Consider the following 18,483-nt stretch of genomic DNA (forward strand, 5'->3'; position numbering starts at 1 on the left):
GGTTAGATTACAGTTTTCAAGTACCTTGCCCAACAATGATCCTAAAAAGGCAGAGCTGATTACAGTGCAAAGCAGTCAGGCAATTTTTTTAAACAAAGGCATAATGTGAATAAATACTTAAACTATTGGATAGCTCACTGGTTTCTCCAATTTTTGGAAAATGTCAGTACTTCCTAATCCTTGTTGCTCTTTTTCTCTCTCTCCCCCTGCTGGCTCTTCATAGGTGACTTGTTAAAGTTGGACTCTGAGGGCAGTTGTTGCTCAAACCACTTCCTGTTAACAGTTTTGTCATGGCATCCTCGTTGATCAGCCGTCAACTTACTCTCTCTCTACAGAAAAAGTTGTGGCTCAGTACTCCAGGTAAATCCAAGTCTTCAAATTAAATCATTTTAAGTCCATTCAGTACGTACTGTTTCATCAGGTAATAGACAACTTTACACCACTTGTAGATTAACCTAGAAATGTTAGTAGAACAGGGTGTAGCCTAATCATTTAAATATTGCTTTGTTTACCATTGCAATGAAGTGCCTTTGGGTATTTTTGCTCCTTTGGCTGCTCTACAACTTTAAATAGCTGTCATGTTAGTAACAGCATTTACTTTTTAAATGTTTAATTGTTGCATTGGTCTTAAACTCTGTTTGTGCAAGGTAATCAAGTAACAGGTCAGTGAGAGAAGCTCATCAGTAAAGTTTAGCACACCACATTTTGAAAAAATGCTTAAAATTTGAGCCTGCATATCAATTTAATATCGTTCCTGGCTGTCTAGATCAGAAATACTGTATTGTGTTGTAACTGATGTCAAACTTTATTTCCTTGCAAGTTTATTTTTGATCCAAATTTCACTTCAATATCAACTAAAAAATTGTTGTACTTCTGATGTCCTCAGGGATAGAAACAAGGAAACCTGTTTGCAGTGAAAATAGAGCAGCATTATGTAATCAGTGTAAATGTTTGACAGGCTTCAGTGAAAGATGCAGTATATGGTTATCATTATATGGGGTCCTGCTCCTCAGAGGTTGGCAGCTGACATGTTTCAAAGGTCCTCTTGCCTGTCAATCATCAGTAGGTTGGTCTCTTTTTATGTCAGATATACTACTGCAGTTTAACCATTTACTAGGCAGAATAATATATGGATAGGTTCATGTCAGTGAATGTCACTATGTGATTTAAGCTATATATTAATTTCAGCTTATATTTTTGTTTAACTTGCACATAAAATGTGCTGCTACATCATTTTGAAGATTATCAGAATACAACATGTAATGACCATTTGTACTTTGCAGCTGAGAGTTTGGTACAATGGCATCACTCTCTCTAGGCAGTTTTCTTTCTCTTGCTGTAAGTTACTATAGGAAGCTTCATAAAAGACAGTCCTACTCTCCTTCACCTATAGCAGTTAAACCTGAAATCTGGATAGATTTGAAATGTAAAGCATGTAAGTAAGGCCCAGGATTTTAGTGCTATATTAACAAGACTCCAAAAACATGGGTCTTCAACAAGACCATAACTGTTTTTTTAAATAATAAAGTGAAAAATGATCTTCTTAACAGTCAAAGGAATACAGACAATGATCATTTACCTGCCATCATTGTTATAGTTAATTTTTAACTCAGGTTGTACCAATGACTTTAAGTTACCTTTTGCTTCCACTCAAATGCCCACCCTACTGCAACATCAATCATGTCGTAAAATCTCATAGAGGAAGCTATTAACCATATTCCACCAAATGGAATTAGTTTGCTGTCTGCCTTTCATGTGGTGGTTTGCAGACGTGACACTAGGTTCAGCTCTTGAGTAAGTGCTTGCACAAACAGACAAAAGACTAAACTCCAAGCCAAAGCAAACAAAGTGTCTTTTTTGCTCATTTCCAATAAAGACTTAGTAGGTATGCTCACAAATAACAACATAAAAACCAGGGCCAGCCCATGGCATAGGCAACATAGGCAGTTGCTTAGGGCACATGACTGGTGGGACGCTGCACAAGAGTTTTTTTTTTGTCAGAATTGCACCCTCCCGTGATCATTGTGTGCTCCTACAACTACACATTAGGCAAAATTATTTCTGCCAGTTATCATAATTTTGGTATTGATCGATCGTCAAACTGATTAAAATATTATTAGAGTAAAATAAAATGAACATCAAGAAAAATTGTAACTTTTGACATGTCATGTTGACCTAATTTTTCTGAACCATGATGTGATTTAATACATCACCATCACACTTTAATTATGCATAGTGCAGGCAGTTACCATATATATTAGTTTTGTCATTTATGTGCACTGAAACTATCTTCAAAAAATGAGTGAAAAAGAAAACTATCAGGGGCAAAAGGCAGGAAGCAACGCAAAAAGGCATCTCAACTTCACACTTTGTCTACTTCAGCCTTGACTGCTACTGAAGAAAACCTCAGCAGCTCACCTACCACCACTGAGCCACTAACTGCTGTTGAGAGGTCCCCATGTTCTGTTGCTTAGTCCAATAACCCACCACCTCTGGATCATGCAGACTGGCCTGCCCTGACTGAAGTAAGGGCTGAATTAGTCACCTGAAGACCTTATCAGGTCGAGAGGGATTTCATTTTCCTAAAAGAGAGAATGGACAAAGTTGCCACCATCATTGCTTTTATTCTGATTTAATTAATGGTAATAAGATAAAAAGGAGCTGGCTTGCCTATTCTAGGAAATACAGTGGGTACAGAAAGTATTCAGACCCCTTTAAATTTTTCACTCTTTGTGTCATTGCAGCCATTTGCCAAAATCAAAAAAGTTCATTTTATTTCTCATTAATGTACACTCAGCACCCCATCTTGACAGAAAAAAACAGAAATGTAGAAATTTTTGCAAATTTATTAAAAAAGAAAAACTGAAATATCACATGGTCATAAGTATTCAGACCCTTTTCAGTGACACTCATATTTAACTCACATGCTGTCCATTTCTTCTGATCCTCCTTGAGATGGTTCTGCTCCTTCATTGGAGTCCAGCTGTGTTTAATTAAACTGATTGGACTTGATTAGGAAAGGCACACACCTGTCTATATAAGACCTTACAGCTCACAGTGCATGTCAGAGCAAATGAGAATCATGAGGTCAAAGGAACTGCCCAAGGAGCTCAAAGACAGAATTGTGGCAAGGCACAGATCTGGCCAAGGTTACAAAAGAATTTCTGCAGCACTCAAGGTTCCTAAGAGCACAGTGGCCTCCATATTCCTCAAATGGAAAAAGTTTGGGACGACCAGAACTCTTCCTAGACCTGGCCGTCCAGCCAAACTGAATAATCGTGGGAGAAGAGCCTTGGTGAGAGAGGTAAAGAAGAATCCAAAGATCACTGTGGCTGAGCTCCAGAGATGCAGTAGGGAGATGGGAGAAAGTTCCATAAAGTCAACTATCACTGCAGCCCTCCACCAGTCAGGGCTTTATGGCAGAGTGGCCCGACGGAAGCCTCTCTTCAGTGCAAGACACATGAAAGCCCACACAGAGTTTGCCAAAAAACACATGAAGGACTCCCAGACTATGAGAAATAAGATTCTCTGGTCTGATGAGACCAAGATTGAACTTTTTGGCGTTAATTCTAAGCGGTATGTGTGGAGAAAACCAGGCACTGCTCATCACCTGCCCAATACAATCCCTACAGTGAAACATGGTGGTGGGAGCATCATGTTGTGGGGGTGTTTTTCAGCTGCAGGGACAGGACGACTGGTTGCAATTCAAGGAAAGATGAATGAGGCCAAGTACAGAGATATCCTGCAAGAAAACCTCTTCCAGAGTGCTCAGGACCTCAGACTGGGCCAAAGGTTCACCTTTCAACAGGACAATGACCCTAAGCACACAGCTAAAATAACAAAGGAGTGGCTTCGGAACAACTCTGTGACCGTTCTTGACTGGCCCAGCCAGATCCCTGACCTAAACCCAATTGAGCATCTCTGAAGAGACCTGAAAATGGCTGTCCACCAACGTTCACCATCCAACTTGACAGAACTGGAGAGGATCTGCAAGGAAGAATGGCAGAGGATCCCCAAATCCAGGTGTGAAAAACTTGTTGCATCATTCCCAAGAAGACTCATGGCTGTACTAGCTCAAAAGGGTGCTTCTACTCAATACTGAGCACAGGGTCTGAATACTTATGACCATGTGATATTTCAGTTTTTCTTTTTTAATAAATTTGCAAAAATTTCTACATTTCTGTTTTTTTCTGTCAAGATGGGGTGCTGAGTGTACATTAATGAGAAATAAAATGAACTTTTTTGATTTTGGCAAATGGCTGCAATGACACAAAGAGTGAAAAATATAAAGGGGTCTGAATACTTTCAGTACCCACTGTATATTGCTTCTGTTGCAAACTCTTCTCAAAGAAGAACTTTAAGAAAAACATGAAGGCATGGAAAGAACTTGCCATGAAAAGTTCCAGACAATTGACAACCAGGCATTGGCACTTACAAAGAGAAAACATGGCTCTGAGAAGTTGCCCAATAATGGCAACTTTGTGAAGGAAGTGTAGCTTATGGCCAAAATCAATCCTGTCTTAAAGCAGCATAAAGATAGGACAGAGAGCAGAACAGTGAGCATGACAACCTACCTGGGAAAAAGAAATACAAAACGAACTGATAAGTGCTCTCAGTGGAAAGACCATGGATGCAATTGTAAGTGGCATCAAACTGCAAATATTTTCCATTATACTGGATTGGACTAATTGCAAGAAATCTTTCCAAACATGTGGGTTGCACTGAGGATAAGTGTCACTATTCCAGTGACTGTGGTAGCTGGAAGCTTTTAATCAAAGCTCAAGCTGATTAAAACCTACAGTGGGTACGGAAAGTATTCAGATCCCTTTAAATTTTTCACTCTTTGTGTCATTGCAGCCATATGCCAAAATCAAAAAAGGTAATTTTAGTTCTCATTAATGTACACTCAGCACCCCATCTTGACAGAAAAAAAACAGAAATGTAGAATTTTTTGCAAAATTATTAAAAAAAGAAAAACTGAAATATTACATATTAATATTACATAGATATCCCCCAGGTCAGTGAGCTCCAGGCATGGTTGGGCACTCGATTTGGCCAACGGCTACTGGAAGATTCCTGCTACCAGATTCCACAGAAAAAATGTGGAAATCATGTCCTACTTTTGTTCGGCTTGTTTGTCACCCCAACCACTTTCCATTGTCTCATGGCTATGTCCACATGCTGCATAATCCCTAAGGCAGGTTGGTCTCACCACCAACCTTGTGAAGTGTGTAGGTCAGGGAGGTACAGTATCTGGGGTACCACTTGGGCTGTGCGCAGGTGCCACCACAGGTGGATCAGACCACATCTATAGCGGGAAATTTATTCCAAACTGCCGTGACTGCCCTGACTGGTCCCTTCACTGTTCTCACCTGAAAGTGTGCCTCAGATCTGGTTGAGTAGACCAGTGTCCCAGCTCTCTGCAGGTCATTCACTAGGTCCCCCCGTGTGGTTCTGGGATTTTTGCTCACCGTTCTTGTGATCATTTTGACCCCACGGGGTGAGATCTTGTGTGGAGCCCCAGATCGAGGGAGATTATCAGTGGTCTTGTATGTCTTCCATTTTCTAATAATTGCTCCCACAGTTGATTTCTTCACACCAAGCACCATAGAGTGTGTGAAGTTAAAACACAGTGGTGGTCACAGTGGTCTCATGTCTGCAGAGGTTTTATCTGGGTGCGCTGGCTTTCTCCCACAATCCAAACACATGCAGGTTCAATTGATTTTTTTACAGATTGCCTCTAGGTATGGATAAACAGTATAAATAATGGACAAATGGACAACTACATAACCTGAGTTATTATACACATAAAAACATTACTAAATACATTTATAACAGAAATGAGTAAGTCTCCTTTTGCATGTGTTTGTGTTCATATAAATAATCCCCTATTTTTGTTGTATCTTTTTTCTCCTAGGGTGCAGGTATGTTAGCAAACCAGCAACAAAGACTCAGGTGGAGTTTGACTACAATGGCCCCTCCATGAAAACTACAGTCCCTGGGCCACGATCACAAGTAACACACATACACATACACACACACAAATCACTGCCATTCCACAGTCATATTATTATTCATGTAGTATCCATCATGACTAGCTGTTTTTTTTCCCCATCTGTAGGAGCTAATGAAACAGCTGGGAGACATCCAGGTGAGCGTGGTGTGTGTGTGTGTTTCTGCACGCTGCAGAGTTACAGTCTGTTTCACAAGTTTTTCCATATGCAAAAAATACATTTGCACATGATAATACTTTAATGTGAGTATTGCAGTGACAGTGGTACCAGGATGTGAATTGTCAATTTTCAGTGTTACGGCTTTAGTGTTATGGCTTTAAAATGTTGCTGTTCGTTGTAAGACCATACAACAGGCTTTGTTGTGTTTTGATGCCTGATTGTAATTAATGTTGTCTGTATTTATAATAATCAAATTAATTCAAACCCATTAATCAGTAGTGGCCTAGCCCCGGTTAAGAGAGTATTTCAGAGATGCTGTGGAGAGAATCTGCACCCAGCAGTAAACGTCAGAACCATATCTGCTTCTAAAGACAAATGAACATATTTCTTTGGAGCTGCTGAAAATTTGATTGATGATTATATTTGTATCATATGTTACACAGGTGATATTGTTTTTGGTGTGTCTGCTGCTGAGTTAGTACACGATGATTAAATTCTACTGTATGCTTATCTTAATGCAGAACATGTATCTTCACAGAATGTTGGTGCAGTTAACTTCTTCTGTAACTATGAGGAAAGCAGGGGGAACTACCTGGTGGATGTGGATGGCAACCGCATGCTGGATCTCTACACTCAGATATCCTCCATCCCTATTGGTTAGTAGCAAAACATTCAAACACAGTTACATGCACTGTAGCAATGGGCAGTAAATACAGTCCTCTGACACTGTATACAGTATGTCTTTAGAACTTTTGTCAGAACTTTATACACTTATGCAATCAAGCTTTATTGTCATATGCACAGTAAGAAAAACTTGTTTCCTTGTACAATGACAAATTTTCTTTCTTTGCTGTCCACACTGAATGCCAGAAAAAAGGAAATAAATAACCTACCATATTTTCCGGACTATAAGTCAGACTTTTATTACACCTCTGGCTTGTCCTGCAAATCGACTTATGTGTATATTTACAGTATTTTCGCCAAGTAGTCAGTAGTGTTAGATGACACTCTTGGCTCAGTTGAAGATAATATTGTACCACTGAAAAAGTAAAAATGCTTGTTGTTGTAAACTACAACTCCTAGTGTAACACAAGTGAAAATGCCGCCAAAAAGAGAGAGCTGGTCTATACTGCATATTTCAAGCTGCAGATAATGAAGTCTACAGCTGAAAATAATTTTGGAGTGAGTGTTGGCATTAAAGCAAACCAAGAGATGAGAAGGAGGGGTGAGGAGGTAGCGGGGAGATGAAGCAGCATCCCCATGCTATGGTAAATAGAACTATAAAACTATAAAAGCAATATATAGTCTGTGTTGTACTGTAACTACGTACATTTATGTGCAAAAGAATTGTGTAATATTATCTGTTATGGTGCAAGAACAGATAGAAATGCAAAACAGTTTAGATGTGCAGCAGTGGTACAGTACATTGGTGAATGTGGTGACTAAATGAGTCAGTGGGGTTTCAAATCCACATGACTACAATGTGTTCAATTCAATTCAATTCAATTTTATTAGATGCTGTGGTCAATGGTGTCGAATGCAGCACTAAGGTCTAGGAGGACAAGTATAGAAACAAGTCCATTATCTGAGGCTAAGAGAAGATCGTTGGTAACTTTCAACAGTGCTGTTTCTGTACTATGATGTGCTCTAAATCCTGATTGAAAATCTTCAAATAGTTCATTCCTGTGTAAGTGGTCTGATAGCTGCTTAGCAACAGGAAAATACAGGAAATACAGCCACTGCTGTGCCTTCTTGACCAGCCTGGTGTTGTAGTGTGTCCAGGTGAGGTCCTCGCTGATGTACCCTCAAGTATTTAACCCTCTGGGGTCTGAGGGTGTTTTGGGGCCCTGGACAAGTTTTAACATGCCCTGACATTTTGCTTTTTTCAGTGTCTTTTAAACATATTAATGGCTAAAGTCTGATAACACTGTAATCAGCACAAACTGGGCTACAATAGTATGTGAGCAGCAAGTTTATACATGATTGTGTTTTTGAGAAAACAGTGTTTATGCATGGTTAGTGAAAAACTACAATTTTTAAGTCACTGAAATACGACCATAAAACACAAACAGAACATTGGTAGACTTTTGAGAACTGGATGTTGTAGTGTAAAGTGTTTGCTTCACAATGATGTGAAAGTCATCTTGTTCACTCATTCACAGTAAACAATACACTGATTTAAATTTTCTAAGACACTTTTTGTTTAGAAAGGGCATATGCAGGAAGGTGTGTGTGATCATGAATAGTTATGTGATTTACCTGAGAAGATAAAAACCCCCTCAAAGACCTGCATAATGAGCCTTTCACAGCTGAGAGGGAGTTAGTACAATACAATGCAGATCCAAACGTTCGTCATTTGAGTCGTGTTTTTACTCTGAGGACAAAGCAAACTATTCATCTCTGTGTGGAACATAAGAAGCGCTTCTTCACCTGCGTAATGTGCCATCATCCAAACATGCAGAAAAAGTGGGTAAATTCTATGATGAAGTTTGACGTTTTATGTCATTTCTCGGGGGCGTGCACCTGACTCACCTCAGATTATTTCCATATGAACAGTGCGCTCAGTGCGAGGCAGGATCCCATTAGCTATAATGAGGTGAGACAGGAGAAAACGTACTTCTCCTTACGTTCATACGGATTAAGTAAAAAGTGATGATTTGTTTTTGACTTGTATTGTTTCATTTAAACAAAGACATTTCAAGCTTTCTAGCCATATATTTCTTATTTTTATGAGTATTCGCTGAGATTCAGGTTGTTTTATTTACGTGTCTGAAAAGAGATGACAGAGACAGAAGACAGAGAGCGCACCCTGTCTGCGTTCTTTATTTTACAAAAGCCCAGCGTTTTGTTGTTATTATGAGGGTATACAACTAAAACTAGACCCTTTACAGATTTATATTGATATATTGCTTTTATCGGTACGATCAAAACTGACTGAGTAATTTAAGTTTGTTTCGGCGTTATCAGGAGAAGATGCCACAAAACGTGCCAGTGTGTGTGTCGACCCCTGAGGGTTAAAGCTGCTCACTCTCTCCACTTCAAGCTCCTGGATGAACATTGGCCAATGAGTTCTCCTCTCCTTTCTCATGTCAATTATCATCTCCTTTGTCTTGTCTGTGCTGAGGGTGAGGTTGTTCTTCTCACACCACGTTACTAGACTGGCCAGCTCCCTCTTGTAGTCTGCTTTGTCTCTGCCAGTGATGCATCCTGTCACTGCAGTGTCATCTTCAAGATGGTGCTGTTCTTGTGGGAGGCCACACGACACATGTCATGTGTGAACAGTGCATAAAGAATAGAGCTGAGGACACATCTCTCTGGGGTACCAATGTTAGTTATGGTGCTGGCTGAGGTCCTCTTTCCAATCCTGACAGATTGCGACCTGCCAGTCAGGAAATCTAGGAGTCAGTCACAGTGTGTGGGGTGCAGTCCAAGTACTGACAGTTTGTGGGTGAGTTTCCCAGGGATGTTATCTGGGCCTACTGCTTTGCAAGGATTGATCCACCTCAGGGCTTTGTGTACCTCGGTGGATGAGATGATTGGCAGGAGCAGGGGGGTTGATTGGGAGGTGTGTGTGTGCCTCCTCTCTCTGCTGTTAATGGAGGTCTCAAAACGGGCATAGAATTTGTTGAGGTCATTCAGCAAAGTGTCTGATAAGCTACAAATGTAGCTGGAGGTTGTCTTGTGGTCCATTATTTGCTGCAGGCTTTGCCACATCCATCTGGCATCTGCAGTAGAGTAGAAACTATCCAGCCTTGTTCTGTAACACCTTTTAGCCTCTGTTATGGCTTGTCTCAGTCAGTACTTTGCTGCCTTGTACACGGTCTCGTTGCCTGATCTAAATGCAAGAGATTGCGTGCGCAGCATTTGGCGTACATGACTGCTGACCCAGAGTTTTTGGTTAAGAAACTTCCTGACTCGTATGGTGGGCTTATGCTAACAGATGAGTCCTCCAGAGTAGCTGCAGCTTCAAACACATTGCAGTCTGTCTGTGCAAAGCAATCCTGCAAGATCTCAGTCTCTGTGGTCCAGAGAAGAACCTCTTTGGTGATTTTTTTGTTGTTGTTGTTTTTAGTTTTTTCCTGTAGGCTGGGTACAGGAACAAAGAAATGTAGTCCAATAGTTCAAAATGGTGGTGGGATGCAGCCCTGTATGCACCATATATATTGCAGCATGTTCTTATCAAGGGTTGGCATGCCTACATGTTGGAAATACTTACTACTGTCCATAGGTTGCACTGGTTAAAATCACCAGAAATAATAAAAAGAACCACAGGATGGGCCGTCTCTAACATGCTGATGATGTCGTGCGACATCGTGTGAGTGTGCCGTAGAGTTGGATCACAAGGGTTGTAAACGCAGCCAAAAACAGCAATGAATTCCCTTGGTAGGGAATTCAGTCAGAATATACAATTAGGACATAACTCCCTTCTCTCAGAGGAGCCCTTGGCTGTTCAGACGGCTGTCCAGACCCAGTCTGGTACCTCAGAGAGTGGGCATGGTTATCCGTTAGCTGTCTCACTCCACTCCTGCTCAGATATGGACCCTTTCCCTTGAACATGTTGTCACGTTGCCAAAACAAACATTGAAATTATCAATGAACTGCACTCCTCTTATCTCACAGGTCTTGGACAGCCATGTGTTCAATGCAAGCAGCCGACAGAATTTATTAATCCTGTCAATGTTTGGGACAGGTCCACTGATAAATGACTGGATTTTCAGTTTGTCAAGTTTCTCTAATAATTTAGAGAAATTCTGTTTTAAAATTTCTGATTCTCACTTTCTGGTGTCCACTGCACCCACATGCAGGATCAGCTGATTGACTCCTTAGTGTTTTGCGATGACCTGGGGGAGGAGTACTGCTATATCAGTGCTGCTTAGTGGTTCACTAAGCGTTTTCTGCAATAAATTCCTAAAGATAATACTCCTTTCACAGTTCTGGAATGTGAACATAATTCTCCTGCCTTTGGCTCTTCTACAAATATAACATTTATGTTTATAATATTCTTTTTTGTTGATCTATATCTGATATCTTGACAAACTGACTCAGCATTTCAAACATAAGACTGTGGATGATAACATTCCAAAGACCAACTGTTCCGGGCAGGCAGTTTTGCCCTTCCCATTTGAAAGTTTAGTAGTAGTTCGGATATTCTTAAACTTTGTAACCCAACCAGGTCGTCTCTTTAAAAATCTATGATTTACATCTTAGGAAGCTGGCTTTGGTCACCACAAGGAAGTTGATTTAGTCAGTGTGCAAAGACGTTTCAGTGCCAACAATGTAGAAAAATCATATTTTCCAGACTATAAGTCGTACCGGAGTATAAGTTGCTTTTAGCAAAAACAGCCTTGTTGAAGAGAAAAAAGACATATGTAAGTCGCTGAATTTCTAATTATACCAATTATAGTTCAAATTAGCCAATGAAGAATGTAGGCTAGGCACAAACCAGCTCTCTTCCAAAGCATATTTTAATAATAATAATAAATTAATAATGAACAAAAACCATTTTTACAAGTTTTTAAGAGAAGTCACTAGTCTCCAGAGGGTATAAACAAGTTTTCAAACATTTTATATGATCTGATTACAGAATGAAAAATTATCAGGAAGATTATCAGGGGTGTTATATTTGGAACAGGAAAATCTTTCACCCGAAATGTTTTTACCCAACAATAAAATCTGTCTTAACTTTATCATATTTTACTGTAGTTATTCTTGTTGTATTGTTTTTTGTAAAAGACGTGATGTTTTGCTTTGTATTGTATTCTTTATAATTTGTGCTATGAAAGCATTTTTGTAACTGTTGTATTGGAAATTGTCTTATAATATGGGGCTTATAATACAGTAATAGGTTGTATATGTTAGATTTATTATGATATTTATTTGGAAATGGTAACGTGTAAAACTGATGATTCATTGAGTTGTTTAGTAAAATATTTTGTTGTCTTTTTCTAACAACATCCATTCTGTCCTCCCTCAGGCTACAACCACCCTGCTCTCGTCAAACTGGTGACCAATCCCAACAATCTGGTAGGTCCGCTTCACAATTATTTACAGTGCCTTGCAAAAGTATTCACCCCCCTTGGCATTTTTCATGTTTTGTTGCCTCACAACCTGGAAATAAAATGGATTGTTTGAAGGTTTGCATCATTTCATTTACAGAACATGCCTACAACTTTGAAGATGTGATTTTTTTTTTTTTTTTATTCTGAAGCAAACAACAAATAGGACAAAATAACAGAAAACTTCAGCATGCATAAGTATTCACCCTAAAGTCAGTACTTTGTAGAGCCACCTTTTGCAGCAATTACAGCTGCAAGTCGCTTTGGATAAGTCTCTATATAAGTCCCTGCTGCTGAAAAACATCCCCACAGCATGATGCTGCCACCACCATGTTTCACTGTGGGGGAGGTGTTCTTGGGGTGATGGGATGTGTTGGGTTTGCGCCAGACATAGCATTTTCCTTGGTGGGTGAAAAGTTAAACTCAAAACATTATTTTTAACACTAAGTAATGGCTTTTTTCTGGCCACTCTTCCATAGAGCCCAGCTCTATGGCGTATACGGCTTATTGTGATCCCATGCAGAGATACACCAGTCTCTGCTATGGAACTCTGCAGCTCCTTGAGGGTTACCTTTGGTCTCTGTGCTGGGGAGGTGGAGAAGATGGAGTTTGTGAAATAACAGTAGCAGCATTACAGCTGCTGGAGCCACTAACAGGCTTCCTCATAGGCATATATATATATATATATATATATATATATATATATATATATATATAATATAAAGACTATGGAACTTTCTCAGGGTATAAAATTAATGTAAGCAAAAACCAGGTATTAGCATTGAATAATAACCCACCAAAAGAAATGAGAGACTGTTCTAAATGGAAATGGGATGCAGAAAGTACCAAATACTTAGGGGCTGTACTACACTGGGACCTCACAAAGATGTTTGATACTAATTGTGGCCCCCTAAAAATGAAAATAAACTCTGACATACAAAGGTGGAACAGCATACTTACATTCTACATTCTACATTCTTACATGGACTTACGTTCTAGGATTGATTCAATTAGAATCAATATTCTCCACTGAATCCTTCTATTCCTTGCCAATTCTTAAACCCCCAAAACAATTCATAGATTGGGACAGATTACTGCTGAGATATACAGTATATGCAACGTGAAAAACGACAGGGTAAAATACAAAACTCTATAATTAAAAAAGGATAAAGGTGGTTGGGGCTTTCCATGCTTACAGGGATACGAATATACTGCCCAGTTGAGACCACTGGTATGTACAGTATGTGTTCACTGGCTTACCCTGCTGGGACAGCAATAAAAGGAATGCCAGTTACAGCTCTGTTAGCTGATATTAAACTACAGAACAAAATCAATTTATCAAATGAGCCCATATCATATATTACCCTGTCACCACGTAACGAAACCATGAAAATTTGTTGTTTGGAGTACTCCAAAATTCTTAGATGGCGTGCATTGACTGAATTCATTCCAAACATTATTCTAATCAGAACTAAAAAGTGTCCATGAGTAACCTGGGCTTCCTACAAACATATATATCATTGATTAGACTAGTATCATACAAAAACATTATATCCAGACTGTACAATAGCATCCTGTAGAATAAGAAGGAGAACACATATTATGCAAAAGAGAAGAAGGGATTTATTTCTCAGCATTTAACACAACACACAAGCCTTAGTCACGATTTGCCTGTACCTTAACATCTTTACATTTTTGGTGACATTGTAGTTACATTTCCCCTCCAGTCTTCTCTCCCTGTCTCTCCTACCCGGAGTCACACAAATAGATTCTCATTTAAAATTATATGTGGTTCTCACTCTCAGTTAATACTACAGCATTCAGTTAGCAAACAAACATCTGGTGTCCAGTTATACTGTTCGGTTTCGAAAAGCTAATCTACATCTTTCAATCAGTCAAAACCCACATTTTTTTAGTGCCCATGGTATAATAACAAGTAATTTGCTGTTGTGTAAAGGAATAAATCCACTGTAACACAAGGGAAAATAATGCATGACAAAGACTACAAATTGATTAGAATTAGGAAGAGGTTAGCTTAGGGTTGGTATTATGCATTTGGTTGTGATGGTTAAAATTTGAGTAAAAGTGTCCTCACAAAGATATATATATATAGACCTATGTGCTTTCTGTCTTTCAGAGTACATTTGTGAATCGACCTGCCCTGGGAATCCTGCCGCCTGAGAACTTTCCAGACAAACTCACTGAAAGCCTTCTCTCAGTTAGTAACACACACACACACACACACACACACACACACACACGAACATAAGTTAACTAGGTATAATTTAAAATCCGGAACAATTTGGATAATACTGTTATTATTGTTGATAAAACTGTGTTTAATTGCACCTGTCTTTCCTTGATCTGATTTGTTTAGCTGGTGCTAATGAAACCTCTGTTTTTCTTCCCTGTCCCACTCCTTTCTCGTGTCAGGTGGCTCCCAGTGGAATGAGTCGTGTTCAGACAATGGCCTGTGGCTCTTGTTCCAATGAGAATGCTTTCAAATCAATTTTCATCTGGTACAGGGTGAGTACACTTTCAAACTATTTACTCTTACAAGGGAAATTTAGAGTCACCAGTTAACCTAACCTGTAGGAGGAAGACTCTACACAGAAGGGTTGAACGGGATTCAAACCGAGAACCAGAAGGCAACAGTGCAAACCGCTGCTATACATACTTAAGGTGTGGTGACATTGCAGATTTACCCATTATATACGGTTTTGGCAGTATTTATTATAAGGGAGTGCTCAACTGAACTGTCTTGAGCTTCTTTTATTTATAAAGATACTGTGTCTGTGTGAGTTGCCAACAGTGTATTTGCTTTTGCTGTAGAACAAGGAGCGAGGCCACAACACACCATCTGATGAAGACCTCAGTACCTGCATGATAAACCAGGTAGGTGAAAGAAATCTCACTACATATAAAAAACCTGGGATTTCCAGTTATACAGTATTTGACCAAATTACCCAAATCTTCCATGTTTTTTTCCAGTATATGTTTCTCTTTTATTTTTTCTCTTCAACTTGCTTTTCTGTCTCAGGCCCCAGGTTGCCCAGATGTCAGTATTTTATCTTTCATGGGGTCTTTCCATGGAAGAACCATGGGTATGTTAGATGCCTGACATTTTCCTGCTTCTCTCAAATGTTTTTTATTCACTGGTTTGATCATACCTTTTTGGCATTTTATTTTACTGGTTTTAACCACCAAGAGAGGTTGTCAGCAAAATTATATTTAATTATATTTATATTATATTTAAAAGCCTGACAGGAAAGGGATGGATTATATGATTATAACCAAATGCTTTTGCCTTATTAAGGTTGCTTGGCAACGACACACTCAAAAGCAATTCACAAGCTTGATGTGCCATCATTTGATTGGCCAATTGCACCATTCCCCAGACTGCAATACCCATTGGAGGAGTTTTCCAGAGAAAATGCACAGGAAGAGTCTCGCTGTCTGGAGGAGGTAGGCTATGTTGCGCACACGGGGCATGTGTACTGTATGTGCACAGTCATGAATTACAGCTGCAAAGTAAATAAAGTAGGATTCAATTAAGCATCTCAATCTGTATCAATACAGGCAGCAATTTACACTGTACAGTAAATAACTGATCTGAAGCAATCCGTGGTGCTTCTTTGCTCACCCCATATAAATTACTTTAAATCTGTTATATTTTTCAAACTGATGTAGATATTTGTGCATCTCCAGGTGGAAGATCTGATTGTTAAGTGGAGACAGAAGGGGAAACCTGTTGCAGGCATTGTAACTGAGCCAATCCAGGCTGAAGGCGGAGATAACCATGCCTCCCCAGATTTTTTCAGAGGCCTCCGCAACATTGCACGCAAGGTAACAGTTATCATTGACAGCAGATGCTTTAAAGGGCTGTAGCTTGTTGTCGTTATTCTAAGTTGAACTATTGTAGGTGAGCGAGATCTAGTATTTGTAGGACACAGGACTAGGACACATTGAATATTTCTATCCACTTTATTGATGATGTGGTTGAGAGTTTTAGTGTATATGTGTGTATGTGGTCCTGTCAAACACAAAGAAATAGCCAATATAAAATCAACTTGCAATGGGATTACCATCTACATCAGCTATTGTTGTACTAAACCAAATGGAATTGAATGTAAACAAATATTAACATCAACAAAACTGACAACAGCTGATAACACAGTGAATTAACATAAAGCAACACTGACACCTCTAGGGTTTTTGCCAGAAATGCAGCTGATTTACAGTGACATAGCACTTATGCTTCGTTTGCCAATATATTCAGCAGGAACTCAATTACACCAGTAATATGAGCCTTTCTCCTCTACTAGAGCATGAAGAGTAATAGAGCTTAATCATATTTCATGTAAAGACAAATATTAATATACAAACAGAAACAAGCAACCTTAATAAAACCAACAGTTAACTAGCAAACTTATGTAGCAAGACATCTAATGAATGTAGAATAAACAGAATTCTACAGTTGTGCCAGATGGTTACATACTCTAGCAAAGAATAAACAGGAAATTACTGTTAACACACACTACTGCTGGTTGTCCTCTAATGCTGCCATGCTTCAACTGTCATCCTAAATGCTCTCTTTGTCAGAAATGCTTGATTTTTCTGGCCTACCTCTAGGGGTGCATAGTGCTGAAAGCTGGAATAAGATAACTAATATACAACTAAAATGCAGCTCTTATAAACCACTGTACAATACTGACACAGTACAGAAACATGTGGTGGGTTCTGATCTATGCATTCTCTTAGACCCATGTAGGAGACTTTCTAACAGTTATACTGTTTAAGATAAGGTTAAGATATCTGAATAATAGATTATAATTGACGGGCCTTTGGAAAAATAACAACATGTAACTAGATGATTAGATGACTAAAGATTCTGCAGATTTTTGGAGCGTGCTGCTTGGAGCCAATTGTGAATAATCCAGTTCATGTGAGCACTGCATGATAGCTGGTTTCCTGAAATTAAGAGTCACTGAGTCACTCTCTGAAATGTTCAAAACGTAATGATCGGCAGGTTGACTAACTGAACTGAGGCAGCTAACTAGGCACTGAGAGACGAACACTACCTCAGTGTCTTTTTATGAGTTCACATGCACCACACACCACACAACCCCATACACTCCTTTATTGGTTACATAACACAACATAACAACTTCAACAGGCACAGATTATCCGGACAGGTTACCCAGACAGATAATGGATGGATGGATGAAAGTTGGCAAAAGAACACAACAAAACAGACAAAAAAAGTGAAAAAAATTGAGGTGTGTATATCTAGCTGTGTGTACGTGTCCGTGCATATTTATGTGCATCTGTGTGTACATACATGAGTGAATATTTGATTGTGTCTTCAAGTATATTTGTGAATGTGTTTGTGTGTGTGTGTGTGTGTGTGTCTGTACATGTGTGTTTGTGTATGTGTCTGTGAATCTATGTCTGTATGTATGAATGTTTGTGTATCTGTATGTATATTCATGTGACTGCATGTTTGTGATTGTGTGTCTGCAAGTATATTTGTGAATTTCTTTGTGTTTGTGTGAGTACATCTGTATGTGTAAGTCTGTGTCTTTGTGTGTATCTGTATGTATGAATGTTTGTGTGCATCTGTGTGTATGTGTATTCATGTGTGCAGTTGTGAGTTTGTATCTGGGACTATATTTGTGAATGTGTATGTATGTATGTATGAGAAAATGGTTTTAACAAGAGGCAAAAGTGCAGCTATGATAGGAAATAGAAAATTCTGTCCATTAAAAATAAGGAACAGTACTGGTGACAAAGGGCAGCCCTGCTGGAGTCCAACATGCACTGGGAACAGGTCTGACTTACTGCAAACCAGGCTCCTGCTCCATTTGTATAGAGACCAGACAGCCCTTAGCAGTGGACCCAGAACCCTGCCACAGGATACCACAAGGGACATGGTTGAATGCCTTCTCCTAGTCCACAAAGCACCCTGGAGAGGTTTTAGAGCTGGTCCAGTGTTCCATGGCTGGGACGAAAACTGCATTGTTCCTCCTGGATCCAAGGTTCTACTACTGGCCAGATTATCCTCTCTAGTACTCTGGCATAGACTTTCCCAGGGGGGCTGAGGAGTGTGATCCCCCCTGTAATTGGAACACACACTCTGGTCCCCCATCTTAAAAAGAAGGACCGCCACCATGGTTTGCCAACCTGTCACGTTTTGGGGGTTTATTTTAAAAGACCAAAAATACGCTCCAGAGACTGGTACTCAGTGCAAGGAT

General features: G+C 39.5%; 1 protein-coding gene across 1 annotated transcript in view; it reads left to right on the forward strand.

Moving 5' to 3' along the window:
* abat (4-aminobutyrate aminotransferase) overlaps positions 1-18,483 on the forward strand; it is a 63,510-nt gene that overhangs the window by 32,860 nt on the left and 12,167 nt on the right. The window contains exons 2-12 of the mRNA XM_026324619.2: positions 224-360; positions 5,918-6,015; positions 6,122-6,151; positions 6,712-6,829; positions 12,148-12,197; positions 14,367-14,447; positions 14,663-14,755; positions 15,062-15,124; positions 15,270-15,333; positions 15,546-15,694; positions 15,938-16,075. Coding sequence (XP_026180404.1) covers positions 291-360; positions 5,918-6,015; positions 6,122-6,151; positions 6,712-6,829; positions 12,148-12,197; positions 14,367-14,447; positions 14,663-14,755; positions 15,062-15,124; positions 15,270-15,333; positions 15,546-15,694; positions 15,938-16,075 — 954 coding nt within the window. The 5' untranslated portion in view covers positions 224-290. The remainder of the gene's footprint in view (positions 1-223; positions 361-5,917; positions 6,016-6,121; positions 6,152-6,711; positions 6,830-12,147; positions 12,198-14,366; positions 14,448-14,662; positions 14,756-15,061; positions 15,125-15,269; positions 15,334-15,545; positions 15,695-15,937; positions 16,076-18,483) is intronic.

Source organism: Mastacembelus armatus, chromosome 8 (assembly GCF_900324485.2).
Source record: "Mastacembelus armatus chromosome 8, fMasArm1.2, whole genome shotgun sequence".
Lineage (NCBI taxonomy): Eukaryota > Metazoa > Chordata > Actinopteri > Synbranchiformes > Mastacembelidae > Mastacembelus > Mastacembelus armatus.